At 46.0% G+C, this 26,450-nt stretch overlaps 2 protein-coding genes across 6 annotated transcripts; one reads left to right on the top strand and one right to left on the bottom strand.

Annotated features, from left to right (window-relative positions):
- Positions 1 to 3: 3 nt before the first annotated feature.
- On the bottom strand, positions 4 to 14,761 carry atg9a (ATG9 autophagy related 9 homolog A (S. cerevisiae)). 2 transcript variants are annotated; one of them, XM_049740722.1, is made up of 22 exons: positions 14,634 to 14,761; positions 11,419 to 11,531; positions 5,323 to 5,484; positions 5,172 to 5,224; positions 4,687 to 4,837; positions 4,569 to 4,612; positions 4,327 to 4,391; positions 4,101 to 4,250; positions 3,868 to 4,009; positions 3,650 to 3,790; positions 3,469 to 3,589; positions 3,189 to 3,364; positions 2,998 to 3,120; positions 2,738 to 2,925; positions 2,499 to 2,652; positions 2,191 to 2,370; positions 1,894 to 2,106; positions 1,592 to 1,821; positions 1,388 to 1,505; positions 1,053 to 1,317; positions 819 to 967; positions 4 to 583 (listed from the first exon to the last, which is right to left on the bottom strand). In XM_049740722.1, exons 5-22 carry the CDS (start codon positions 4,787 to 4,789, stop codon positions 575 to 577), a joined length of 2,571 nt encoding a protein of 856 aa, XP_049596679.1. In that variant the 5' UTR covers positions 4,790 to 4,837; positions 5,172 to 5,224; positions 5,323 to 5,484; positions 11,419 to 11,531; positions 14,634 to 14,761; the 3' UTR covers positions 4 to 574. The 2 variants fall into 2 exon arrangements, with proteins under 2 accessions (XP_049596679.1, XP_049596680.1); XM_049740723.2 differs by lacking the exons at positions 11,419 to 11,531; positions 14,634 to 14,761 and having other exon boundaries at positions 5,172 to 5,220; positions 5,323 to 5,692.
- On the top strand, positions 8,457 to 26,444 carry myo10l1 (myosin X, like 1). Of its 4 annotated transcripts, XM_049740634.2 has the most exons (44): positions 8,457 to 8,773; positions 11,857 to 11,955; positions 14,625 to 14,783; positions 14,981 to 15,168; positions 15,279 to 15,413; positions 15,563 to 15,687; positions 15,817 to 15,830; positions 15,904 to 15,988; positions 16,054 to 16,160; positions 16,250 to 16,379; positions 16,445 to 16,563; positions 16,637 to 16,783; positions 16,840 to 16,940; positions 17,020 to 17,086; positions 17,178 to 17,270; positions 17,337 to 17,405; positions 17,478 to 17,560; positions 17,628 to 17,730; positions 17,896 to 17,976; positions 18,061 to 18,185; positions 18,263 to 18,380; positions 18,465 to 18,571; positions 18,638 to 18,914; positions 18,971 to 19,246; positions 19,330 to 19,794; positions 20,006 to 20,129; positions 20,190 to 20,328; positions 20,413 to 20,517; positions 20,606 to 20,701; positions 20,794 to 20,887; positions 20,996 to 21,051; positions 21,134 to 21,270; positions 21,403 to 21,597; positions 21,662 to 21,819; positions 21,879 to 21,999; positions 22,058 to 22,206; positions 22,278 to 22,426; positions 22,498 to 22,705; positions 22,767 to 22,903; positions 22,974 to 23,097; positions 23,159 to 23,503; positions 23,620 to 23,796; positions 23,869 to 24,060; positions 24,118 to 26,444. In XM_049740634.2, the coding sequence occupies exons 1-44, from the start codon at positions 8,753 to 8,755 to the stop codon at positions 24,220 to 24,222; spliced, it is 6,105 nt and encodes a 2,034-aa protein (XP_049596591.1). In that variant the 5' UTR covers positions 8,457 to 8,752; the 3' UTR covers positions 24,223 to 26,444. The 4 variants fall into 4 exon arrangements, with proteins under 4 accessions (XP_049596591.1, XP_068509013.1, XP_068509015.1 ...); XM_068652914.1 differs by lacking the exons at positions 8,457 to 8,773; positions 11,857 to 11,955; positions 14,625 to 14,783; ... (1 more) ...; positions 15,279 to 15,413; positions 15,563 to 15,687 and having other exon boundaries at positions 15,798 to 15,988; positions 20,006 to 20,328; positions 21,876 to 21,999; XM_068652913.1 differs by lacking the exons at positions 8,457 to 8,773; positions 11,857 to 11,955; positions 14,625 to 14,783; ... (1 more) ...; positions 15,279 to 15,413; positions 15,563 to 15,687 and having other exon boundaries at positions 15,798 to 15,988; positions 17,337 to 17,560; positions 21,876 to 21,999.
- The last annotated feature ends 6 nt before the right edge of the window (positions 26,445 to 26,450 follow it).

Genomic DNA, 26,450 nt, shown 5'->3' with positions numbered 1-26,450 from the left:
AAATAGATTAGATGACGTCAGTTTAATGGCTGAATTTACATCTGTACAAATCTTTATTTTACAATAACTATGAACAACATAAAACTAATCTCTTTACTACACCCATAACATTCAGCATCTCATTGGATTGACAATCATCTCTATGGCACATCCCTTTAGTGAGTCACATAATTTAAAAATCAAAAATCGTAAACGTTCAGGCGACACATGCAAACACCAAATCATTCAAGTGTATCAAGAATGGTGAATTGATGACATTTCGAGTCGTGCTGCTAATGCTAAGATGAAATAACTGTTCTTCTCTTGGTTAGCATTAACGACATAAGCTGAGAATTGTTCATTATAACCTTAGTTCAAGATAGATGTAGCGAAAACCACCTGAATCTGTTATTTTTTCACAGCGAGTGTGTATTACTCACCGTCTTTTTTTAAATAATGCTGACCTTGAACTATCTCATGCAAAATGTCAATTCAGGGTCCATTCTTACATTATTTTTAGTATCAGAGTCAAAGAGAAAAGGTGGTGTGTTTAGGTGTCGTTGGAAAGAATCCACTGGTTGATCTGATGTCGTAGCTAACAAACCTGAAATGAAACAAGCAGTTTATTTCCATGTTATTTTACAACAACAGAGTTGCTATGTGAGGTATTTTCATTTTAATACTTTATTTGATCGCAAGTATTTTAAGATTTGCACCCAACCTCAGAATGCAACTAACCACACCTCTTTGGTGTTTACACAAAAGCGAAACACTCGGGTGTGTCAGAACTGGATGGAAGATTACAACTTTTGGATCCAGACTTTAGGTGCAGCGTGTACCTTGTGGATGTGCGGTGGCAACTCATCCTCCGAGCTCTCCTCCGGTAGTGACTCGTGGCGGCGTGGTGCCAATTGGTGCGACTCTTCTGCCCAGCCACCCATCGGAACCCGAGCGGACCTCGTCACCTTCCCCCCTGCACCTAAAATATCTGCGTGGGAAGCAGAGTGTTAACTTCATCATGAGATTCAATCCACAATCAAACATTCTAATACTCTGCCTGTCCTGCGACTTACCGACGTATGGCCGCCGGTTGCTGCCGCCCTGTTGTGACGCCGTCCCCTCCGGGCCCGCGGCGGCGGCGCCATCGGAAGCCGAAGTAGGGATGGCGGTGGGGCTGGGCACCGTGGTAGGGAAGGTGTGCGAGCGTGGTAGGTTTTTATAGCGCGAGCCGGGCACGCTCTTCACCTCGTCCGGGATGCTGTCACTGCTCTCGTCGCTCTCCTGCCTGTGCCACGTGTGGCGGGAGAGCGCATTGCCACGGGACTGTTGTTTGTGCAACTGCGTCAAAACAAATGATAAACGTTTGAAAAAAAAAAACTCAAGAACAACTATGGACACTTGCACTTACCTCGTGTATGTAAAGTGCATGAATGCTCATCTCCGTGGAGGCGTACTCGGACAAGACCAAACTTGTGAGTTGCGCCTCCCATGCACTGCTGCCTGAACTCATCGTGCGGGCGTCCGTCCTTTGGGAATTGAGTAAAGAGAGCAAAAAAACAAATTAGACTTGAGAGATTATCTGCTGTATTATTTTCAGATATCCTGCTCGTACCCAGAGCCTGCCATGGTCCTGCTCGTGGCGGAGGCGTTCCCGGCGGTCCTGTAAGCCCCACTGAAGCTGCCCCTCAGGTGAAGACTGCTGCTGATTGGGGAAAGCGAGCGCAAGGCCGCCACGGCATCGCTGGCCGCCGCCACGTGACCGCTCAGTGAACCATCCCGGCTAAAATGAACCGAGGGTTGAGCGGACGGTGCTGCCAAAAAATTGGCAATCAGGCTCCTCGGCTACAAGGAGACGGGAACAAAACGATAGAATCAGCGGGCGGGTTGTAAACGGAGGGATGCTCGAGCGCGTACTTGAGATTCGGAGAGCGAGGGCGGATGCATGTCTGAGGAAGCGCCGGTGGCCTCTCGCTGAACTCTTTCCTTCAGCTGGCTGATGAAGTGCGTGGTCTCCCGGGGAGGCTGCCACTGCGGGTTGGTGATGGCAAAGTGCATCAGGGACAACTCTGTCTTGCCGTCCTCGGCCTGCTGGTAGATGGATGCCTCGGTCTTGCCCTCTGACATCCACTGTGTAGGCAGAGACACATTTTTACTACATAACAAAACAAATTTGACATTAGATGGATTACCATGACCTCATGAGGTTCTTACCGCAGGGTGGCCGTGTTGCCTGATGTCCATCTGAGCAAAGGAGCAAGTGTCTCCCACACCCACCACCTCTACGGTGAAATTTCGGAAAAAGTCAATGATCTCCAGCGACTTCCTCCTCAGGCAGAAGATGAGGATGATGGGAGTCACCACTGGACTCAGCAGCTCTTCGAGTATAAACACCTTCAAGAAAGATGATGATGAAATAAATTATAAATAAAGCGTGGGCACACCCAGCTCCATCCTTTAATCCGGTTCACCGAGTTATGTCATCAAGAATCCACATTTGCTGGTTTGGCGTTCATACTCACGGCTTTGTACTGGAAGAGCTGGGAGAACTGGTCTCTTGTTTCATATCGGTGGGCGTTGCCCTGCCAGTGGTCAGGCATGTAATGAATATGAGCCAGGATGACCCGCAACAACTGCTCGGGACAAAACACCATGTGCTTATCAGGGATGAACGACCTGCGGACGAAAACGATCCCCATACAGCTCCGATCTTCACACTGACATTTTATTGATGTGAACTCATCCGGAACAATATCCTGACCTGCACACGGTGATGCACACCCCCAGCAGCGTGATCGACGACAGGACGTGTTCAACTGCGAGTACGTCCTCGTCGTAGATGGTCAGGGCGATCAAAACGGCCAGCAGGGAGCCGGCGAAAAAAGCCACATTCTTGGCCACCACGGTCAGCAGAGGTGAGAGGAAGCAGTTCATGTACTTGGATGCAGCCTTTGTGTCAATGAGGAATGGAGATGGAGGTTAGAGAACGTTTATGATTATCGATAGACCTCAGTCAGTCACCTTGTAGCCTTTGCTAAGCCTGGACATGAGTTCATGGTCCAACTCGTTGAAGTGGCGCAGGTAGCATCGGCCGTACAGAGACCAGCATCGCGCCCCGAGAGAACCGGGCTCTCGCTTGATCACCTTGGAACACACACACGCATCATCATCATCACGCTTGATGGAAAAGTTGAATGAGAAGCCGTACGTACTTCTGTGTAGCTAAAGAAAGCATAGAGGATCTGCCACACGAGGATGACGGGACACAAGAGGAGGTTGGCCACGCCGATCCACAGGATGCGCGACGCCAGTCTGTCGGCCAGCTCCAGACGGTTTACTCCTCTCTTATACTCGGACTTCAGGCTCCACTCGTTCTCAAACAGAGAGCCTGGAGGAGGACAAGCAAAATAAAAAAAAAGTGCTATCAAACACAAAGCTATGTTTTTGTGAAAAATCATACACAACACGAACATGATCGGCGAAGAAACCAACCTGGTCCCCAAAAGAAGATAAGCTCAAAGTTGTATTTGAGGCCGCGCGTGAAGAACACAACGTCTCCAAGAAGTGGAAGTCGAAAGCGCACAGGAAGTAGAGATTTATTCACCATGGCAACCTGCAAAAGTGGTCTAAGATTACGCAGAGCTTTGATAGATGCAAAGGCGACAATAACAACCATATAATTTTTGAAGCGGAGGATGCGGTGGTAAATGTCCAGCTCCGTCAGTTCCTTCTTATGAATGCAGATCTGGTGCTCCTTCTGGATCTCCACTATCCTGGCTTGAACCTCCTGCCACGTTGCATACGGCAGCTCCGACTAGTCAAAACAAAGGAGTCAAATTATTATTTTTTTTAATAGTAATAATAAAGGCATGAGTGACACCATCGTCTCACCATTGTCATCTTCAAGGCATGAATGTAGAAGGATCGGATCTCCCAGTAGCAGCACACGTTGTAGATGAATTTCACCAAGCGATGGAGCCAAAACACTCCGGAAATTATCAGCACAAAGATGACAAACGCGTTGTCTCGGATGCTGCCGGGCGGAACGGAGAGCGTTATCACGTTTATGCAAATCTGAGATTGTTACATTAATAAATATTCCTGATGGGAAGAAGCTGCCTTACCGTGCGTTGCAGACTTCCACCGGGACAAAAGCGTCCGGCAGCGTGACCTTGGAGGAATCCGTGTGGTTGACAAACTTGTTGGCGAAGAGGATGTCATAGTCCACGCAGTTAGCGAGGAACACGGTGAAGCCCACCACGAACAGCAACTGACTGCGGGGGCAACACAGAATCCGTTAAAACGCAATTGAACAGCATCGATTCAAACATTTTAGCGGCTATGACGTACATCAGCTCGAAGATCTCTCCCAGGAGCATGCACGTGAAGCCATTTTTCTGATGCAAATTATAAACGTAAAATATGTTAAGGACATTTTCAATTGATCACATCTCATAATTACTCGATACAGAGATAATCAATTTCATGTGATTCTTCCCAAATACTAAATTGGGATATATATCTTGATCGGGATATAAAATTATTAGTATCGGGATATAACAGTTATGGAGACCATAAGCTCAAAAGGATATTCTTTGGAAGAACAGGTCCAGGTTTTCGATGTGGTGCCATTGGGCTGCAAAACAAACAAATCCATAAATATGATTTTTATAAGAGCCCAGGATTTTTTCATTTTGATGCATCACCTACATTTAGCGCCCTCAGGGACGTGCATCAGCAGGTTCTCCTCGCCCGGCGGGGAGTCGCTGTACGACGCCTCCAGGCGCTGGTACTCCGTGTCAAAGTGCGCCATCGTGGGGGAGCGGCGTCAGTGATGAGTCGCCGCGGCCGCAGCTACTGTCTGCAGCCAGGAGGACGACATAAATGAAATGATGGGAAGTAAATATGACAAAAGGAACATAGGCATGTTTACTTCCGTCAAAGGATAACATCTTGACTAGAAAGCACTAGAACATCTAAACTTTAATCATAGTGAATCAGTCACTTAAAATGATAGCAAGTGTATGTTGACCAGTAACATAAATTTAAATATTATTATTATTAGATTATTTAGCTTTACTCCCCCCCTCCAGAAAACCTACAAAGATGTTTTTATTCAATTAGCTTGGACGAGATTAGGCCTACGTTAATGGTGAATCAAAATTTAAAATATTTTTATCACAGCACAGGCTCACCTCCATTCCAGCACAAGGCGTCCACTCCAGCTGTGGATCTTCGTCATTCCTTACTAGGCAAAAAAGGGGAACGACATCAAGGACGACATTAACACACTTTACAGTACATATCAATATGGTAAAATGGTGATATATATAAAATATAGCTTACATTTGACGACGTGCTCTTTTGAAGAGGATGTAAACAAACGGCACATTGGCGAGGTCGGGCTGTGAAACTGGTTCAGGTGTTGTTGCTGTGGTTGACAGCGAAAAGGCCCGCCTTGTCCACACCTTGTGAAGACTCACACGTTCCTCTCTCGCAGCGAATTCTCTTACGAAAGAGAGAATTAGCACGTCGAGAATTTGATGAGTCCAATGTTTTGCTTTCCAATCTGCTCCCCCCCGTCTTCCGCGGTTAGCTTTCGTTTTTCAGACAGCGACTCCCTTGCTAGCGTCAAAGGTATGACGGACATGGAGCGTCAGCCAATTAGAAAGCGTGTTGTAGGAGATCGTCACCCAGCGACTAATCATATTTGAGTAGAGGCGGGCCTTGTCAGGTGACGGGCTCCCTCTGTAAACATTGCGCAATGAGGAACTACTGCCACCGCCTGGTCAAATGATATATGACAACATATAAAAATTGTAAAAAATAACATATGGTTAAGTTAATTTATAAAAGATCATTGATACACAAGTCAAATCTAAACAGAAAATTAAATACAGAGGTGAGGAAATAATGATTAAAAACAAGATTTAATGAAAAGATAAAACATCAAAGCAGAATAAATGAAAAACTCAAATAAAATAGAGATAATCAAGTTAAAATCTCATCATAACGGCACAAGAAAATGAAAAAACTGTTATGTACTCGTGAGTGTGTTATGGTTGTGCTGCCCCGCTCCTCAAAACAACAAGATGAAGGAGCTGACTGTGCATTACCGTGATTAAGGTTTCCGCGGTTGACCCTACCTTCTGTCACCCTGCTTTCCGCGCTGAATATTTAAAAAGTGTTCTACTGCCTGTACGCATGTGGTGGGACAGCTGGGCCTTTTGTACACTGCTTGAGTTGCACATCACACATGCACGAAAAGCACCATTGCATACTGAACATTTTAAAAAAACTTCTATTATCCGGTTAATTATAATGATCGGGGTCGTTTAAATTGGCCAGATTGGGATTAGCCCCCTTTCAGATAAGCATTGAAAGTCACTGAAGCACTAAACTAGCTTCAAACAGTACCGCAATTTTCATCCATTATGCATGAATCTGGAAAGAGGGAAAAAAATAACACGCTCAGGCACACTGTTAACATTTTTTTTTGCATTGAACAGTTTGTACAAAATTGGTGAATCTATGTCATTTTTCAGTGTGATATACGGACCGTGTGTGTGTGCATGTGTGTGTTGGAGTATATTACGTGCGCTGCTCCAGGCTGTAACAAGGCCGATTAAATTACCCAATTGTCTCTCGGGAATTAGGGGTTGGGGGGTTGGGATGGGCCCTCATCGACTAATTTGAACCCAAAGAGGTGCTGTCATGCCAGCAATATACAAGCCACGGGTGGGTAGTATTGCATTAGCCAGGGGGGGGGGGTTGCAAGCGGTGGTGGAAGGTGGAGTGGGTGTGGCCTCTCAGGATGAAGTCATCGTATCTCCAGACACAGCAATTAGGATACGCCCCTTCCTGAATTATCATCTTTATATGGATCACAGTCATCAGGTCTATTCATTGGATCCAGTTTGTGCTCCGACTCTGTTGCTAACCAAAACAGCAGCACTAGCTGATTCTTATTAATAGTATTTATAGTAGCTATTCATACATTATGCGGAGATGTCTTCTTTTAGACCTCCACAACCTTGTGTCAATCTCACCATAAGGAGCCTAGTTGCTAACCAAAACATTAGCACCTACCAAAGCATAGAAACAGTAATATGTGATTTTAGATGATGCGATAATTGCATCTTCTGATACAACACTTGTATTGACGCGGAGTAGATTTTGCAGGTATGGCTAATGCACTCACACTACAAATTTGCAGCGTCAGGGTAAGAGGAGAAGGGGACACAAAGGAGAAAGTGAGCAAATAAAAAAAAAGTTGACATGGTCAGATGAGTAAGCAGAGTTCTGCTCTCACAGAACAAACCTATCAATCCACCAAGGAGATGCTCACACTGTTGTCATGGCGACGGGATTTTAACCGACGTGTGCGTGTTGTCATGCACAAGTGGCTTTCGGCCATGTAATTATCAACCGCCGCGACCCCCACCGTCTTTTTGCACTGCAGGGATTTTCCCGGGAAAATCTCCCGAGCTGTGGCATTTGGAGAATCGACTTCCAAGTAGACCTCCAGCTGAATATGTTGATTGCGTTTGATTACATCCGGGAGTATCGGTTGGGAAAATTAGAATGAGATTACAGTCAAGGTTTTTGTGCTTCTTTTTAGTCGATTTCGATCAATATTTGACCTCCAGTTGGATTTGTTGACCTGGGCCATTCCGAGCATTCCATGATGCATTTAAGGTTCATTTTAAAGATGATCCCTTCATTTCCTGAGTCTATCTTCTCTATGTGAGCAGTAGGGTGAAGACGTAATGAGCCTCGCAGGAGGGCCCCACTTTTACCCCCGGGGCTCCAGAGGGGAGGAGGCTGAGCTTTCACAAAGCCGCACCCCGACGAGGCCTCACGCCGCTGGGCTGACTTCAGCTCTTGCACCTGGCCCCAGCAGGCTCGGAGTTAGGGGGCTATTAAAAGTGCACATTAACCATCTGTCCGTCGCGATACGAACAAAATGATGTCTTTGGAGACTTGTTACGTTTTTCATTCACCCTGATGTAAGGGGGTGTCAGCATTTGGATTTGCTGTAAAGGGGGCGGAGCTGTTTTTCCTGAGCGACAATACGAAATGATTTATTTCGACAGCTCGCTCCATATGGCTAATTTCGACATATTTCATGGTTGAAGTCAGTCTGTTGCTGTCTCCTATGCTCGCTCCACAGTCTCCACTTGGCTGCCATGTTATTATCTGGCTGCCCTCAGTCTCCACTTTATTTTCTGAAGTACTGAACTACTCTAGTGTGGCTATATATGAAAATAAAAATACCCAAACTAATTCTCGGACGATAAGAACTTTCACAACTTTTGTTAAATATATTTGTTTTCCTTAGAAATAAATCTTTAAAAATGCACCACATAACTTCATGATGAAAAACTAGCGAATATGTTTTTTCGTATTTTCAAAACAGGTTTGAGATAAGTGCACCCCCATTCAACACACACACACGACTCGCTCTCCACCCCACGCACACACACACACGCACACACACACGAGACCACAGAAAACAAGCAAACCCTCCGACGAATCCCAGTCAGTCGTGGACATTCTCCCATTCCCCCCTTCCCAGCCCCTCTCCCTCCATCCGTGGATCTGTCACAAGAAGAAGATGATGATGATGACGGTGAGGATGTGAATGGGACACGGACGCATCCAGCATCCGCATTTTGGAGCGAGCACGCGGAGATTTGCGCACCGGCGAGCGGTGCCAGCGTGTGCGCTCTGCCGGGGCCCGGCGCGCGTCGTCTGGGCGAACTGACCGAGAAGGATGGAGGCGTTTTTCACGGAGGTAAGATAAATATCGCATCGTTTAGCCTTGATTCACTTTTGAGGATGCTGTTGCACGTTTTCCTCCATTTTTTTTTATCCCCGGGATGATGGCAGGTGTTGCGATCCCGCTAAGAAAACGGGCCGCCTCCTTGCGTATCGCGCAAGCCGAGCATGATGTTCAGTTTACGGCCACATTGCAGAACAGACCGCAGAGCTTGGATGAAAAACAAATTGGCCCAAACGAGAGCTGACACTCTTTAAGGCTCTGGTCTGGATTAACAGGCAAATCTGTTAACGCGGGTTTTGCAAAAAGAGCTTGGAACGCCCTCATCTCTGTGGATATTGAGGATTTTTTTTTTTCCTCAACGATTTTTTTGTGTGCACTTTGGGGAAGGTGCACGTATCGGGGTGGTGCACAGCTGGAAAAGGAAGGGGGGAGGGTAGGGTGTCTGCCGTGGGGAGTGGTGGAAGAATGGAATAGGCGAGATTGCATTGCAACTCAAGTGGGACGTGAATTTATCTTAATTTTGCAAAGTGTAAAGTCATTCCTGCAGTGAAGCCTGACTGAATAGCATCAATTTGCTAACAATGAATCCCAAAATATGTTGGTCACTTAAGAATTGGAGAAAATATTTGTATTAATTGCACCAGTTATGTCACATTTTTGTTGTGTTTTCAAGAAAAAAAAAATCTTGTAATTTGATTCATCCAGCCAATTAATCAAAGGTATAAAGTTTCTGCTCAACACTACATGCTAGCTGATATGCTAACTACACACAGAACAAATTAAGCTATCAAATAAATGGCACAACTTTTTGAAAATATGATTAATAATTTGTTTCGAAACAGACTTTTTCTTGCAGACGTATTTGACAACGTGGCCTTTTTTAAAAAAAAAAGAAAAAATTGCGGAAAGCTTTTACACCAGGCTGGTGTTTTATGCAAAGAACTTCATAACTGCGTTAAAATATTCATCAGTGGTTAAATCATGTGCAGGAAGCTCGAGTAGAAAAAGACCAGTCACACTATAAAAGCATCTTGTTTGCACGTTGAACAGAACAGAACGTGCGTGTGATACATATTTCAACGTGGCTTCTGCCCGTCTCGATTGTGCTTGAAATTATGCAGGATTTGAAGTAGTGCAGGCAAAGAGGGGAGGGAAGAGTCGCTGGAGATGTGTGACCTATATTCTGAAGCTCCCAACACATTTGTTCTGCTCAGAAAGCTGCATCATTTGACTTATTTTTTTTCTCCTCGTCTCCTTCCTCCCTTAAGCTACAGCTCAGTGCCATGAGTCCTTTGCTGTAGCCTACTTTCATGCACCGGCGTGTAGGTGGGACACCACTATTGCTGTCGAAAGGCATCAAGTCTAAAAAAAAAAAACTAAAATAGCATCTCCCAAAATGCTTCCTTCCCCCTCGAAGGGTTGAACATGGCATATGGCCTACTCACATTCAATTGGTGCTCTTAATATTTTTTCTATTTTAAAACGTTTTTAAGCTTTTGGTGTTTTTTTTTTAGTCCAACACTGGAACTCCATCTCCCAGCATTCATTAGCGGCAACAGAAGGAGCCTGTTACCATGGCGCCCTGTTGCCGTAGAGTCCTGTTGCCATGGTGTGTGTGTGTGACAGAGCAAGAGACTGTAGTCTAATCCAAGATGAGAGAGAATGGAATAATTAGCAGGCTCTTTAAAACGAGCCTCTCAAAGAGGATTTAGGTTTACGCAGACACACAAACAAAAACACAGATATTGTTCGATTCGGAAAATGAAATAAACATTTTTGTGCAGCTAATACATATCGAATGTTTTGGGGCAGTGTTCCGTTTCAACTGTAATCTAGTTTAATGTGACTCCCACAGGACAGGTGACAAGCATACGTCCGACTCACACTGAAACACACCCACACGAAAAAGTCAGATCTCATTTGCCGCCGCTATAATCTGCTGAAAGCCCGTCTGTCCCGATTGTGTTATCACCTTTAATGGAATATTACTGACACACTTTCATGGCCGTCATGCAGCTCAGGGAGGGATCAGAGTGCTTTATGACAGCTCTGGATGAGCCTTTTACACCAAATCAATATAGATACAAATGTATTTCTTTTTTTGCTTTGCACTATAGGACTGTGAGAAGTCAGAGTAGTGAGCCTTGTGGAACTCCACTCACTGTAAAAGCTTTAAAAAAAAAATAACGCAAGATTATGAATTATATTATTTCTCAATTATTATTATCTATATTATTTTTGTGCATTCATTGACAAGTATCCTTCTTCGCTTTGGAATCAGAGGTTTGGCATGAGGTCACAGGGGTCATGATTTCACAATGAGGTTTAATGGAGCATTTCGACAAGATGGAGGGCTTGGTTAGGTTTGGGTTACCGGGATCATATTTCACAGGGGGAGGCTGAGTGTACGGATGGAAGGATTCTGCTTTGGTGACATTCAGTGTCTTTTCGCCCGCTAAAGATTTGTTGTCATGCATGGCCATCTCTCCCTGTCTGGACTCGTCATTCCCAAGACACGAGGGGAGAATGGGGGGGGGGGGGATATATATCAGAGTGCTGTGCTTGGTCTTTCATAACCGAGCAAGTGACTGGATCAATATGAGACTAAAGAGCAATTACCGTAAAGCTATGCATACATTTGTTCATGTTGAACGTACCAATGGGATGGAGAGCCACTGAGGTCATGTGGTCATCAGGTCATGTGCCGGAATCCAATAGATGGGAAGACGAGCAGGTCACTGACTGGGTTCGTTTTTCTGATTTCTCTGACCTGTCAATCAACAGAAGCAAAAAGATATCAAGAGCTTGTTGCTTTACAGAGGTGGAAAGTCCAGATGTTGCAGTCTTTATCTCTCATTAAACACATCTGTCTGTGCACTCGGGCGGGCCTGACCGGAATAATGCGTGACACGTCGAAGCTTTTTTTAAATACAGCTGTTATTTACTTTGATTTTGACATTGCTTTTCCTCTCAGCAAGACCAAGCGTGCCATATCTGCCATCTAGTGGTGAACACTGTTATTACAACTTAAAATAAATCAGCTCCAAACTTCATCTCTTCTCACAATTTTAAGAATAAACCGCTATGTGTTCCAGGGGGCCCGAGTTTGGGTCAGGGAGAAGGAGCAGTTGGTTCCGGCCACGGTCAACTCCTGCGGAGATGGAACCCTGGTGGTCACTACAGACTATGGAGAGGTAAGGACACACACAAGCATAGCGAAGCTCAAGCATGTCAGATGTTAAGCTTGGCACTCAGCATGGAGTGTTAGCTCCTCTGGCAATATGCTCTTCATTTAAGCTTCACGTTGCCATGAAAGGCAGCTGAAGGCAGCTTCGCCACATTTGCATTCATTCTAAGAACAGTAATTAATCCCAAAGCAGAGAGCCTGAGAGGTCTGAGTCTCGTTTTGAAGCACCAACGCTGAGTCATGTAGCGTTTGAAGGTGACTCTCCGGTAAATTGGAGTTCTGTGCTGTCCTTTCATGCTCCAGCCTAAGCATCAGCAATGTTCTGATGCCGTCAGATTGATGTCTCAACCTTTGTCTTTTGCAGCACTTCTGTTAAATATAGTTGCAAGAAATAAAAAAAAAACAAGAATGACCTGGATGGTTTTAACTTTGTTAAGCCCTCCAGCATGACAAATATTCAGCACCTCCAGCAAGGGCTGATTTAAAAGCGAACTGGGGGAGGAAGGACGGCGGGGAGCTTCGTTGTATGTGGAACGAGCGAGGGGGTTGGGCAAATTAAGGACATTCATAAATCCAGAAGAGTAATGAGGGTATTCGATGCGATAGGGAGACTTTAAGATTGGGAGATACAAACAGGAAAGTCCAAAGATATTGTTTTGACATATGTATGAGAGAAGAAAATATATGTGTGTGTGCTGGGCTCAATAACATTAAATCCAAATTACAATGTGTGCCCCTGCCAAGATGTGTAGATTAGATCATCATGCGCACCTTGTTAATGAGATCTCAAATCTTCAATTACATTATTTTGGCGGAGGGGGCTGAAGGCAATGTTTTGCTGCCATAACCAAATGCTGCTTTGATTTTATATTTAGGGCTTTCTGATTATTCCTTAAATGATTAAAGTCTTCCCAGTAAGGAAAATAAACTGAAATAATTTGTGGCGTCCCACAAGGCTCAATATGTGAACCTCTATACTTTCAAATAATTTGCACTCTTTACAAATTTAAGTAAAATTCAGAATGGGAAATAATTCAGAATATTGTGTCCTTAGATATGATTGAAATAAAAAGGTGCTTCCTCGTTCTTTTGAAACAACTTCCTAACATCCCGATAGCAACTCTAAATTTAGCTCTCATATCTCATGTGGGGTTCCTCTCCGGTCGCCATGGTTACCGTCACAGAATCGCTATCCATTTTTTAAATTTGTATTTTTTTTAATCAAATATGCGTTTATTGCGACACAAGAAAGCCAACGCCAGACAAAACGCACAGACGCCACCAGCACCTGTGTGTCTAATTTCATTCCATACGCAAACATGCGCGCAGATAACGTGCGCAAACGCGAACGCACACGCAGGTTATGTTAGCATCGATGCGTGTGTGTGACGTGACCTGGATTTCGAGCGCGGTGGCGAGAGCTCACTCGAGCAGGAAACATGCTGCGGGGATGCTTTACGAGCACACACACACACACATGCTCGCAAATAAAACCGAAATGTGACTGTGCAAAAAAAAAAAAAAAAAAAAAAGAAGCGCTATTTTTGTGGCTGGATGACCCACATTCCTCTTCCCCATCAGTTTAGTGTCACCAGGCGGCCGCAGAGGACACTCATGCGCTTACTCACTCCCCGCTTTTTTAATTAATTTGACACAAAAACACACTTATGCAAATGTAGCGCATTGCATGCTAAAAAAAAAAAAAGGAGGGCGGGGGCGGAAAAAAAATGCAGCAACAACCATGCAACAAATATGATAATATAGTTTGGGCCGGATTGAAGAATGGAATATTTTCCAATGGTGAGAATGATTTAATAATCATAAAGCGGCTCCTGTGTAGCAGCCAGGATGAGATTAAACGATGAGCCATGAAGGTCATCTGATCCCAGGTCAGTGCAGCCAGCTTGCAAGTATCTGATAAATAGTTTGGTCGGAAGGGGAAAAGTATGATTATATCGGTCACTGTGCCAAGGGGTCTTTCTCACTCTCTGTTTTTATTGCTGTCTTCCGAATTAATATGTTAAATCACATGAGGCGCTTCGCAAAGCATATTCACGCATCAGAGAGCTTCAGAAAATAAATCTAGTACATAAAAAAAAAAAGAGGCTTTCCTTTTACGTAACAGACACGAGAGACATGTTGGAAGCTATCGTTTGGTTTCTTTGCTTTGTTAAAAAAATTAATGTTGTAATCTGGAAGAAAAATTAAAAATATATATATATAAATAAACCAAAATTATATGATTCAATTCAGTAAATGACAATGAATTAAAATATCATTCTCATGTGTTTTAATAGGCCAATAGTGGCCATGATAGAAACAATAGAAAATTTCCAAATTTAAACAAAAATCCCCAATATTAATTTGGGTGAAATTTTCATTGACACAGCTAAAATTGTAAAAAAAATAAAAAGGAAGCGGACACAAAAGGCCCAGTAAATATAGCCTGGAGGGACACAAGCTGTGACATTAACAAAGCACTCTTTGAAAAGGCCATACTTCCTATTCTTGGACACGTTTGAAGCAATGAATGGATGACCTTAACGGCCATTATCTCCTATCAGGGTGTGTGTGTGTGTGTGTCACATTTACTGAAGGAGAAAGTCTTTAATTCTGATCATATGAAGACTATGTAAAAGTGTACGTCCGTTGTGATTGACATGTGTCTGTCATCAGGTGCTGTACCTGCAGCAGGCCGAGGTCACCAGGGAGCGTGTGTATGCTATGCACCAATCCAGCGTGGACGGCGTGGAAGACATGTCGGCGCTGGCTGAGTTGCACGAGGCGGCCATTATGCATAACCTGCACCAGCGCTACCAGAAGGACAACATCTATGTGAGAAATGATCTTTCAGTTTGAGGCATTTTGTTATTTTTGATTTACTCAAATCATTTTAAGTACAATTTTCTCAAATGCTGTCACCATGACATTCACGCGAAATATAAAATGCTACCAGTTGCCGTTGGGCTAATTAGCTAAGTAGGCTAACGGGCGCCGATGTTCCAAGGTTAATTGGGGATGGCTCTTTTCAGACAAACATCGGCAGCATCCTGGCGGCCGTCAACCCTTACAAGCAGATCCCAGGTCTGTACGACTTGGAACGGGTGGATCTCTATTCTAAGCATCAACTGGGCGAGTTGCCGCCGCACATTTTTGCCGTGGCTAACGAATGCTACCGCTGCATCTGGAAGAGACATGACAGCCAGTGTGTCCTCATCAGGTGAAATTTGATTTTTACGTCAGTATCTCCTTTTTTGATTTCTGGTGGTCTCATTTGAATCCATTCAATTTTTCAGTCAAAGTTTCAATACCGATTTGTGTGTGTGTCAGTGGCGAGTCGGGAGCAGGGAAGACGGAAAGCACTAAGCTGTTGCTCCAGTTCCTGTCGGTGATGAGCCAAAAGTCGGCTGCGACGCCACTGTCGGAGAAAAGCACGCACGTGGAGCAGGCCATTGTACAGAGCAGGTACTATTTAATATTCGCAATATTCTCGAGTGATCACATGACTACTGGAGTAGTAGTTGCTGTTAGAGACTTGTTTTGAATTGCCACGTCCTTAAAGATTTATCCCAAGAGTTTTGAATTAGCCCTCACCTTCTCCATTGTCTTCACAGTCCTATCATGGAAGCGTTCGGGAACGCCAAGACGGTTTATAACAATAACTCCAGCCGCTTCGGGAAGTTCATCCAGCTTCACTTCTCGGAGTGCGGCAACATCCAGGGAGGCTGCGTCATCGATTGTATCCTCGTTAGCCTACAAAAATGTGAATTGTTATAAAATGAAAGAATCAGCGTAAAAGATTTTAGCGCGCTCAAAATCAGCAAAAAATCGATTAATCGGTGATTTTCCTTGATTCACGTTGTGTCAGATTTACTGGAAAAGGTAATCAACTGTAAATAATTTGTGACAGGGTTTTGTTTTCTGGAATTTTGACGATTGGGTTGATTGGTCGCAGAACCGAGTGGTGCGACAGAACCCCGGCGAACGCAATTACCACATCTTCTACGCGCTGCTGGCGGGAGCCAACAAAGAGCATAAAAGCAAGTTTGCTCGCTAATCAAATTTATTGGATTTTTCTCCAAATTAATTTTTTTTATTCGGTCAGATCTCTACTTCCTGGAGGATCCAGCGGAATCTTTCCATTACCTCAGCCAATCAGGTTGCCTGAAGGACAAAAGTCTGAATGACAAGGAGCTATTTAACAGTGTTATGGTGAGTTCATACAAAATGGAGAAAAAGTGTTAAATATTTAAAAAAAAAAAAATGTCAATTTTGTCTTATCCTTACATTGTTGCGAGCAGGAGGCCCTGAAGGTGCTGGAGTTCTCCGAGGAGGAAATCAGGGACATGTTCAAGCTCCTCTCGGGCGTCTTGCAGCTCGGCAACGTGGACTTCATGACGGCGGGAGGAGCTCAGATCACCACCAAGCAAGGTCAGCGTCAAGATCAAAAGAAGAAAAAAAATATTTTGGATAAAGTGTGATTATGCTTTTTCCAGTGGTGACCAACGCGAGCGAGCTCCTCGGCCTCGACGCCTTCCAGCTGTCCGAAGTGCTGACTCAGCGCTCCATCATCCTGCGAGGGGAAGAGATATGCTCGCCGCTCACCATCGAGCAGGTCGTTAAACACTCGTCGATTGTTTTTTTTATTCCCTCCCAATGCTAACCGACCTTCCGTGGCGTCGTCACAGGCTGTAGATTCTCGGGACTCGGTTGCCATGGCGCTGTATTCCCAATGTTTCTCCTGGATCATCCTCAAGATCAATCAGAAGATAAAAGGGAAGGAAAATTTTAAGTCCATCGGCATCCTGGACATCTTTGGATTTGAGAACTTTGAGGTTTGTGACATAAATGCACGTTTACAGTATATGCAAATTAATTTGCGTGTCTTTAGGTGAACCGCTTTGAGCAATTCAATATCAACTACGCCAACGAGAAGCTCCAGGAGTACTTCAACAAGCACATCTTCTCCTTGGAGCAGCTCGAGTACAACAGGTGCATTTTTGATTTTTTTTTTTTTTTGTGGAATCTAGGAGCACCTCATATCTGATTGTTTACGTCGTTGTCTTCACAGGGAAGGTGTCCAGTGGGACGCCATCGACTGGATGGACAATGCTGAGTGTCTCGATCTCATCGAGAAGGTATCACACGTGACTCGCGGTCCCCGCTTGGATGCAGCACTCGGTTTTCTCGTTGCTCTTCTCGGGCTGATGATTTTGCTTGGCTCTTCAGAAACTGGGCTTGTTGGCTCTGGTGAACGAAGAGAGTCGCTTCCCCAAAGGCACGGACTTCACTCTTCTGGAGAAGCTTCACAGCAGACACTCTGTGAGTTACGTCTTATGTTCTTGGGGGTGACATAGAACCGATACTGACGTTGAGATTTTGCGGCAGACCAACCCCTACTACGTGAAGCCCAGATTGGCCGACCATCAGTTCGGTATCAAACATTACGCCGGGGAGGTGAGTAGCGCTCATCATTTCTCCTTTGAGCTCTACATCCAACGTGATGTCTTCTGTTTCGGGCGTCTTCAGGTCTTGTATGACGTCAAAGGCATCCTGGAGAAAAACAGAGACACCTTCAGAGACGACATCCTCAACATGCTTAAAGACAGCAGGTTGGTAGGACAAAAAAAAAAACTGCTTTGATTCCTTCATGAACTCAATTTTGCACTACGTCTTTAGATTGGACTTCATCTACGACCTTTTTGAGAAGGTGGGCAGCAGGAACAATGAGGAGAAGATGGGGACGGCCAGACGCAAGCCCACCGTCAGCTCCCAATTCAGGGTGCGTGCACAAAACAGCGGCAAATGCATATTTGAACACAAAAGCCGAAGCAACACATGTGGACAGACAATATCACAATCGTCGAGGGCATATATTCTTTATCCTCTGCAAAAATAACGATCAATCAAAATCAAACTGGACACTTTTATTTTTCTCCCCTGCCAGGACTCCCTGCATGCTCTCATGGCCACTCTAAGTGCATCCAATCCTTTCTTCATCCGCTGCATTAAGCCCAACATGGAAAAGGTCAGGATGCTTCTACCTCATGTCTCGTAGATGAAATTATTTTTTTCTTCAAAATTGTTAGTAGTTGATTTTTTTTTCTTGCAGAATCCCAATGTGTTTGACCCTGAAGTGGTCCTCAACCAGCTGAGGTACTCAGGGATGCTGGAGACGGTCAAGATCCGTCGTGCCGGGTTCCCCGTCCGAAGAACTTTCAAAGACTTCTTTGTGCGGTGAGTCATTCTAAAATCCGACCATGTGTGTTGTCCACAATGGAGGAGACAAACGTGTCATTCCTTCTTCTCGCCAGATATAAGATCATTTACAAGGAGAAAGCAGCCACAGCGGGAGATGACAAGAAGAGGAGCACGGATCTTCTGACGAAATATGACAAGACCAAGAAGGAGTGGCAGCTGGGGAAGACCAAAGTAATTTTTTTTTTTCAATTTCCACATTTGCAATGAGATCATTTTCTCAAGCTTCTAAAGTTTTTTTTGCTCTTTCATGTCCAGGTGTTCATGAAAGAGTCTCTGGAGCAACGCTTGGAGAAAGACCGCGATGAAGTGCGACGCCAGGCGGCCATGATCATAAGAGCCCACCTTCTCACCTTCTCCGCCAAGTAAGACCCCCATCTCATTTACGTTTTGCGAATATGAGAATTGTAATAAGAAGATGTGTCGATTAGGAAACACTTCAAACAAGTGCGTGCCAGCATCGTCGTCCTGCAGAAGCACCTGCGCAGGCACATCCAGCGAGGACGCTTCATCCACCAACGCAAAGCGGCGCTGGTGCTCCAGAGGCACCGGCGAGGCCAGGTGGCCCGTACACGTGTCCGCAAGCTTCGAGAGGAGAAGAAGAAGAAGGAGGAGGAAGAGAAGAAGCAAGGGCAGGAGGACGTTGGGGAGACGGAAGGCCGTGTGGAGGAGGAAGGAGCCACTGAAGGAGCCAATAAATCCTCAGAGGCAAGTTTTGATCATCATGAGTGGCAATCACCAATTACCTGGAATCTCCATTCCAGGATGAAGTGCGTCAGATGGAGGAGATCCTTCAGCTGGAGCGTGAGATCGAGCGTCTGCAGAAGAAGCGCGAGGACGAGGTGTCGCAGCTGTGCGAGTCGTCCAAGCAGGAGCTTCAGCTGCGCCGCGACGCCGAGCTCAAGCGCATGAAGAAAGAAGCCTCGCGGAAAGCCACCAGCCTCATCGACCTGCTCAACTTCGGCGGCGTGGATCCCACTCAAGGCGAGGCCGCGCAGGCCGAGGTTGACAGCAAGGCTGAACCTCCCAAAGCTGCTCGGGTGAGTCTGATGTCATCCACGATGTGGTCAACTAATTCCTAAAAAACTTTTTGGGGTCTATTTTTGGAAATCTGGTGGATTAGGCTGCCAGCGCCACGCAGCCCGGCATGTCCAAGGACGAGGAGGTGGACGAGGGTTTCCACGCCGAGGAGGAGTTCATCCCGCTCCCTGACTTCCCCCCCCCGGCTGAGACGGACACCCCAATGGATCAGGCCATATTCGCTCACCTCCCTCCCCCGCCGCCGGCGTTCGCCGAGGGGATGGTGCCCCCTGCCGCGCCCCCGCAGGAGGGGCAAAAAGCCGAACCGGAGAGGAAGGTCAGCATGGTCGACAGCCTGGTGGACGGCGAGGAGCCCATCTACAGCATGCCCGCGGACACCGAGTCCGACTACGACCAGGAGGAGGAGGAGGGCTCGGTGACGGCCGGCGACGACAGCTCCGTGTCGGGCAGCAACCGGGGCAGCGCCGCCGTCGCTGACGAAGAGCACCCGCGCAAGTCCACCTGCACCAGCGTCAGCGCCGAGTCCTACCGGGAAAGCTCCGACTCTGTGAGAACACGTGCACGTAGAAACAATAGAAAAAAATATATATAATTTTAAATAATTAGGAAAAAAAATGAATGAAAAAATAATTAAAAAATAAATAAATAATATATAAATAGCGTAATAATATGATATATAAATAATAAATTAAAAACCTCAAAATAAAATTGATTGATTCCTTCAAAAATGGATTCTCACCTGACTTTTTGGACTTCAGTATGCAGGCAGCGACGACGAGCACGACGGCATGATGGACACCGACGAGGAAGCCGCAAACGGACGGGTGACCTTGTTCAACGGAAACGGGCCGCCGTATTTCCACGGTTACCTCTACATGAAAGGTGAGACTTCATCTGACCTCGCTTTGTCATTTTTTGACTCCGCCTCCTTCCTCCATGCAGCCGGCCTGATGATCCCCTGGCGGAGGCGCTGGTGCGTGCTAAAGGACGAGACCTTCATGTGGTTCCGCTCCAAGCAAGAGTCCCTCAAGTCCGGCTGGCTCTACAAGAAAGGAGGAGGCCTCTCCACGCTCTCACGCAGGTTCTTGTACTGTTAAAATTAACAGGTTTAGTCAAAAGATTATAACAAATGGACCTTCTGAAATCAAAGTTTGTCTTTGAGCAGAAACTGGAAAATGCGCTGGTTCGTTCTGAGGGACAGCAAGCTGATGTACTACGACAACGACAGCGAGGAGAAGCTGAAGGGAACCATCGACATCCGGGCTGCCAAGTAAATCATCTCGGGAGGAGGAAAAGAACCAAACCAGAAGTTCACGTTTTTTTTATTTTTTTTAAACATGTCACGTTTGTGTACTCAGAGAGATCGTCGACAACCACGAGAAGGAGAACGCTCTGAACATCGTGACGGATGAGAGGACCTACCAAGTTTTTGCAGAGTCGCCAGAAGATGCCAGGTCGGTTGGTCCTTGTTGACTACGAGCTTAATTATTTATTCATGCCAAAAATATTATTTTGTGCCGAGTCATTCTCCTTTTTTTATATATAGCGGGTGGTTCAATGTGCTGAGTAAGGTTCGAGTTTGCACACCAGAGCAGCTTCTGGAGATGTCCCACGAGCAGGCCAACCCCAAGAACGCTGTGGTCAGTCCCTAAATACAATTTAGTCGACACTAACCGGTCAAAAAATAATCTCCAGGTGTGCATAAACCTTTTAGAATGTCATTTATGTTCCTAATATTTTGACCTCAGGGAACGCTCGATGTGGGCCTGATTGATTCGGTCTGCGCATCGGACAATCCTGATCGGTGGGTTGCATTTTTTTTTTGGACAATTGCGGTTGTGAAAATAAGTTGGATTTTTGTTTTGGTACTTTGGTGCTTTTTCCAGGCCCAACTCCTTCGTGATCATCACAGCCAACCGCGTGATCCACTGCAACAGCGATACCCCCGAGGAGATGCATCACTGGATCAGTCTTCTGCAGAAGCCTAAAGGCGACGCCAGGATCGAAGAGTTCCTCGTTCGAGGTGACATAACCATCTAGCATCTACGGGTCATGCTAGCTTGCGAGCTAGCTTGAAACGAAACCAACCTCAGAATGACTTTTCAAGTAAAGATTTCATTTCTGCTTGTTCTTTCCCTCTTGCTCGCTTTTCAAGGTTGGCTCCAGAAGGAGGTGAAGACCAACACCAAGAGCGCTTCGCTAAAGCTGAAAAAGCGTTGGTTCGTCCTCACGCACAACTCGCTGGACTACTACAAAAGCTCCGAGCGCAACTCTTCCAAAATGGGCACGCTGGTGCTTAATTCGCTTTGTTCCGTCATCCAGCCGGACGACCGAGTGCACAGGGAAACGGGTGAGCAAAAAGAAACCAGAAGAACTGATTTCCGTAAAACTTCCCAATCCCCTCCTCCTCTCAGGATACTGGAACATCATCGTGTATGGTAGGAAACATTCCTACCGCCTCTATACCAAAATGCTGAATGAGGCCATGAGATGGACGGCCGCCATACAAGGCGTCATTGACAGCAAGACCCCCATCGAGACCCCGACTCTGCAGCTCATCAGAGACATCAAGGTAAAAACCCTGTTAGATAATCATGACTTCATGCTGAGGGCCTGCTGTGATATTAGCAGGAGAACAGTGTGAATCCAGAAATCGTGGAGCAGATGTACAGGAGGAACCCCATCCTCAGATACACCCAGCATCCGCTACACTCCCCGCTCCTGCCGCTACCGTACGGCGAAGTCACCAGCCGTAAGTTCTTCTTCTTCATTCTACCTAGTTCTCCTTTCATTGCCGTGTCTTCGTGTAGTCCAAAGGCAGCAGGGCTACGCGAGTCTCCAGGACGAGGCGGTACGGGTTTTCAACTCGCTGCAGGAGATGGAGACGCTGGCAGATACGGTCCCTATCATCCAAGGCATCCTGCAGACCTGCCAGGACCTGCGTCCTCTCAGGGATGAGGTTGGTTCTTTGGCTTCCTCAACCCAGACCAAAGCAAGTCAACCAATATAACCCTCGGGTGTGGTCCTCAGGTTTATTGTCAGGTGATCAAGCAGACCAATCACGTGCCTCAGCCCAACAGCCCAGCCAATCGGGCGCACTGGCACCTTCTCACCTGCATGAGCTGCACCTTCCTCCCCAGTCGAGTTATCCTCCGATATCTCCGCTTCCACTTGAAGAGGTGTGGTGGTGGACCCCCCTCCCAACTGGACTTCCTGGAAACTGCGTCTCTAACGTGTGCATCCGCATTAGGGTCCGGGAACGTTACCCCAACACGGAAATCGAGCGCTACGCCACTTTCATCGGGGAATCCTTGAAGAAGACCAAGACTCGTGAGTTTGTGCCCTCTCAGGAGGAGATCGCCGCCTTGCTGGTGAGGCAGGAGATGAGCACCACCGTTTACTGCCATGGGGGAGGATCCTGCAAGATCTCCATCAACTCGCACACCACAGCTGGAGAGGTGCAGATGCATTTGATAGTTGAAGGAGAAATTTAAATTAATTCAAATCTTTCTGCTGAAGGTTGTCGAGAAGTTGATCCGAGGGTTGGCCATGGAGGACAGCAAGAACCTCTTCTCTCTTTTCGAGCACAATTCTGTGACGGATCGAGCTTTGGAGAGCAGAGTTATTGTGGCGGATGTTCTTGCCAAGTTTGAAAGGTATGTCGAAGCCCAACAACTAACTGACTTTCCAACTTTGAGCAAACCACCTGACCAAATCTGTTCCCAGGCTTGCTGGCAGTGAAGAAGAAGAGGAAGAAGGAGAATGGAAACTGTATTTCAAGCTCTACTGCTTCTTGGATGTGGAGAGCATGCACAAAGAAGGGGTGGAGTTTGCCTTCATGTTTGAGCAGGTGAGCTTCTCGTCTTACCAAACCGACCGACCTCTACCCTAACCCTCTATCTCCTTTGCAGGCCCACGAGTCTCTCATCAGCGGACACTTCCCGGCATCCGAGGAGACTTTGCAGCATCTGGCCTCTTTACGTCTCCAGTATCTCCACGGTGACGGGGCGGGCCGGGCCGGCTGGAGCCTAGGTACCGTCTATCCAATCGGACGTCTCCGGAGCCGCATCATCCACTCCACCAAGCCGGGGGTGGGCTCAGCGAGCGCCACGGCAGGAGGAGTGACGGCGGAGGGTAAGGCGGCAGCTGGAGGGACGGGCGGCGTTGGCGGTGCAGTTGAGAAACGCAAAACGCCAAGCTTCCTGGACGGCACGCTGAGGAGGAGCTTCAAGACGGGCTCACTCAAGAAACAGAAGGTGAGTGAGGAACAGAAACTGGAACGTTCAGACCTTCACCAAGGTTTAGGTTTGCAATTTGATCAAATGGTTGCTCAACTCTGGATAAGAAGATATGGATGGATATGTGTGTCCAGGTGGAGGAGGAGCAGATGCTGGAGATGTGGGTGAAGGAGGAGACGTCGGCCACACGGACCAGCGTGCTGGAGAAGTGGACCCGGCTGCAGGGAATGGCTCAGCACCAGGCCATGCTCAAATACATGAGCATCATCAAGGAGTGGCCAGGATATGGATCTACTCTCTTTGACGTGGAGGTAAAGATCACCAATGGGATAGGCCACACAGTTTTTTCACGTTTTAGAGATCTTCCTACTTGTCTTCTGCAGTGTAAGGAAGGGGGTTTCCCTCACGACCTGTGGTTGGGCGTAAGCGCAGATAACGTATCGGTGTACAAGCGAGGCGAACCCAAACCGCTGGAGACGTTCCAGTACGAGCACATCACGTTCTTTGGTGCCTCGCAGATCTGCACCTACAAGATCATCGTGGACGAGAGGGAAATGTTCTTTGAGACACCGCTGGTGAGTTTCTTCCTTTTAGTTGTCCATCGTCCGATATTGAAATGAGACTTTCTTCAGGTTGGCGAGATCACCAAGATCATGAGGGCTTACATTAATATGGTGGTGAAAAAACGCTGCAGCATCATGTCCGTCACCAGCGTGGCCAGCTCGTGGGCCAGGTGATTGCCGTTGGCCAATCGGTTTTCCCCAGCGGCTAACGACGCCTCTCCTGGATGGAGGCAGTCGCCCCATCTCCTACCAAGGATGGAAAAGTGGATGCTGAACCCGCAGGGATCAACGGAACTGGGTTGAAGACATTTCACGATTTTTTTTTCATTCAAGCATGACATGAATCTGGATTTTGGAGGACAGTCCTTTCACATTACCCCAGTGGTAGCCCCATGCATGTAGATGTTCAAGCACACTCCAAAAGATCAAATTTCCTTCTACGTAGGCCTCTAGCACAAAACATCCATCAGCTGTCCTGTCCTACTTTGACCAGGGGCTCCTTGGAGGACCTAGCTCTTCTCTCTAAACGAGGTGTAGGCTGCATTAAAATATTCGGGTATGGTCTCTAACACAGGACCTTGGAGTCCCTTCTTGGATCTAACCTTATGACCTGAGGACTGGAGGCTAAAGGCAAAGATCTCTCCCAAGAACCCGCCGCTGGACCATGTTTAGGCTACCTCTTAGGATGCTGGGGGTTTCTCATCCATGGGGCCTACCTCTGAGGCCGCAAGGTATGGCTCCCTGATAGGACTCCACCACCTTAGGACCAAGTTGAACTTGCAGGGCTCTTTCTTTCCTTCCATCTTCACTCTCGTCGCATATTATTAAGTTAGTGTTCAAATCTTTGCTTGCTTTTGTCACTGTTTCTTTTCCATGTGACATCACTTCTATCGCATCTATTGTTATTAAGGGAGGGGGTCTTCTTTTAGGACAAGGGGTTAAAAAAAGAAGACATTCGCTCACCAGTGCCACTGTGTGGCCATTAGATGAAACTACAGCCAAAAGGAACGCTGCTTGGAACGATATCAAGGAAGACAATTAATGCGATGTAACGCGTTCCACTCACATGACTGAACCGAGTTGTTCTGTTTTTGTATTGTTTATCACACATAATAAAAGTTATTATTGAGTTTTTGGCGGTCACAACACTTTACCACCGATAGAGAATCTACGCTAAAGGTGAATTTAAAGAGTGTCATTCACTGGCAGTGCCGTTCATGTGACTCACAGAGAAAATTATAAATTTATCTTTTTTTTTTATGCTAAAAGTACTGTATATGCTTGTTTGCTCATGCTGACTGTTTTTTTTTTCCCTTCATAGCAACAACGACATAAGCGCACCAATCTGTATGTTTCCGTGTAACTTTACGTTCTGGTTCTCCTATTATAACTACAACAACGCCTCCGCTAAAAGTGCTGTGTGTGGAATGCTGCTGTGTGTGTGTATGTGTACCATGTTGTAATCCAAACTGCATTATATTGGAAAATGAAAGGAAGAGAAGTAACAAATGTATTACTCGGAAATGAGATGTATTTATATGACTACGCAAATGATGATGTTGTGATTGTGTGTTAAAGGCAAGGGAAGAGTAAGCGGACATTTAAAGGGAGGGAGGGAGGGAGGGAGGCATGAGGTTATGTATTTATTAACATTGATGAGTATTGAGTGTGAGTATTGATGAGTGTGTTCATGGAGGAGGGCTGTGTCGTCTATTTAAAAAAAAAAAACTTAGAAAGGTGCATCCCATATTTCCTCAAATAGTGCCATCAGCAACATTTAACTGCTGAGCCTGTTGCTAACCAAAACAGTAGCAACCAAAGGTACAGAATCAGTCGATAGTCTTCCGATCTTTAGACACCTTGACATGTATCTACTCAGTAAAATGTTGTTCTTTGGAGCTATGCACCTCGTCCCATCTGCACTTGAGTAAATGAGCGCCCCCTCTGGCCACTAATTGGGGAAATATGAAATGCAGTCTGAAACTGTGAAGAGACAAATGTGGATTTTGCATAATATAAGAATGGTTCCATCCAGCTTGAACTTTTGGCAATAAATAAACGCAAAACTGAAGAAGCCATACATAACAAGGACCCTGGAACCAACCGCCTGTTCGTTGTGTTCGAGCTGTACGCTTCTGTCTGTCACGGCTATTTTACCCAACAGGAACTTGCGACAGGAAAAAACTAAATGTATCCTGCCATCAGCCGCAGGCGGCCAATGTGGGTCTTTTTATTTATTATAATTACATTTTCATGTTATGCTTACTATCATCTTTAAACATCGTGCTTGTTGAGAGACAAAAAAAAAATAAGAGAAAGAGATGTGTGTTGTTATTTTTTATTTTCAACTGAATTTAAAAATCATGCTTTAATAAATTATAGGAATTGTCCATTGATGTAAG

This window comes from Syngnathus scovelli, chromosome 14, assembly GCF_024217435.2.
Source record: "Syngnathus scovelli strain Florida chromosome 14, RoL_Ssco_1.2, whole genome shotgun sequence".
Lineage (NCBI taxonomy): Eukaryota > Metazoa > Chordata > Actinopteri > Syngnathiformes > Syngnathidae > Syngnathus > Syngnathus scovelli.
This window is presented reverse-complemented; position numbering and strand designations above follow the sequence as displayed.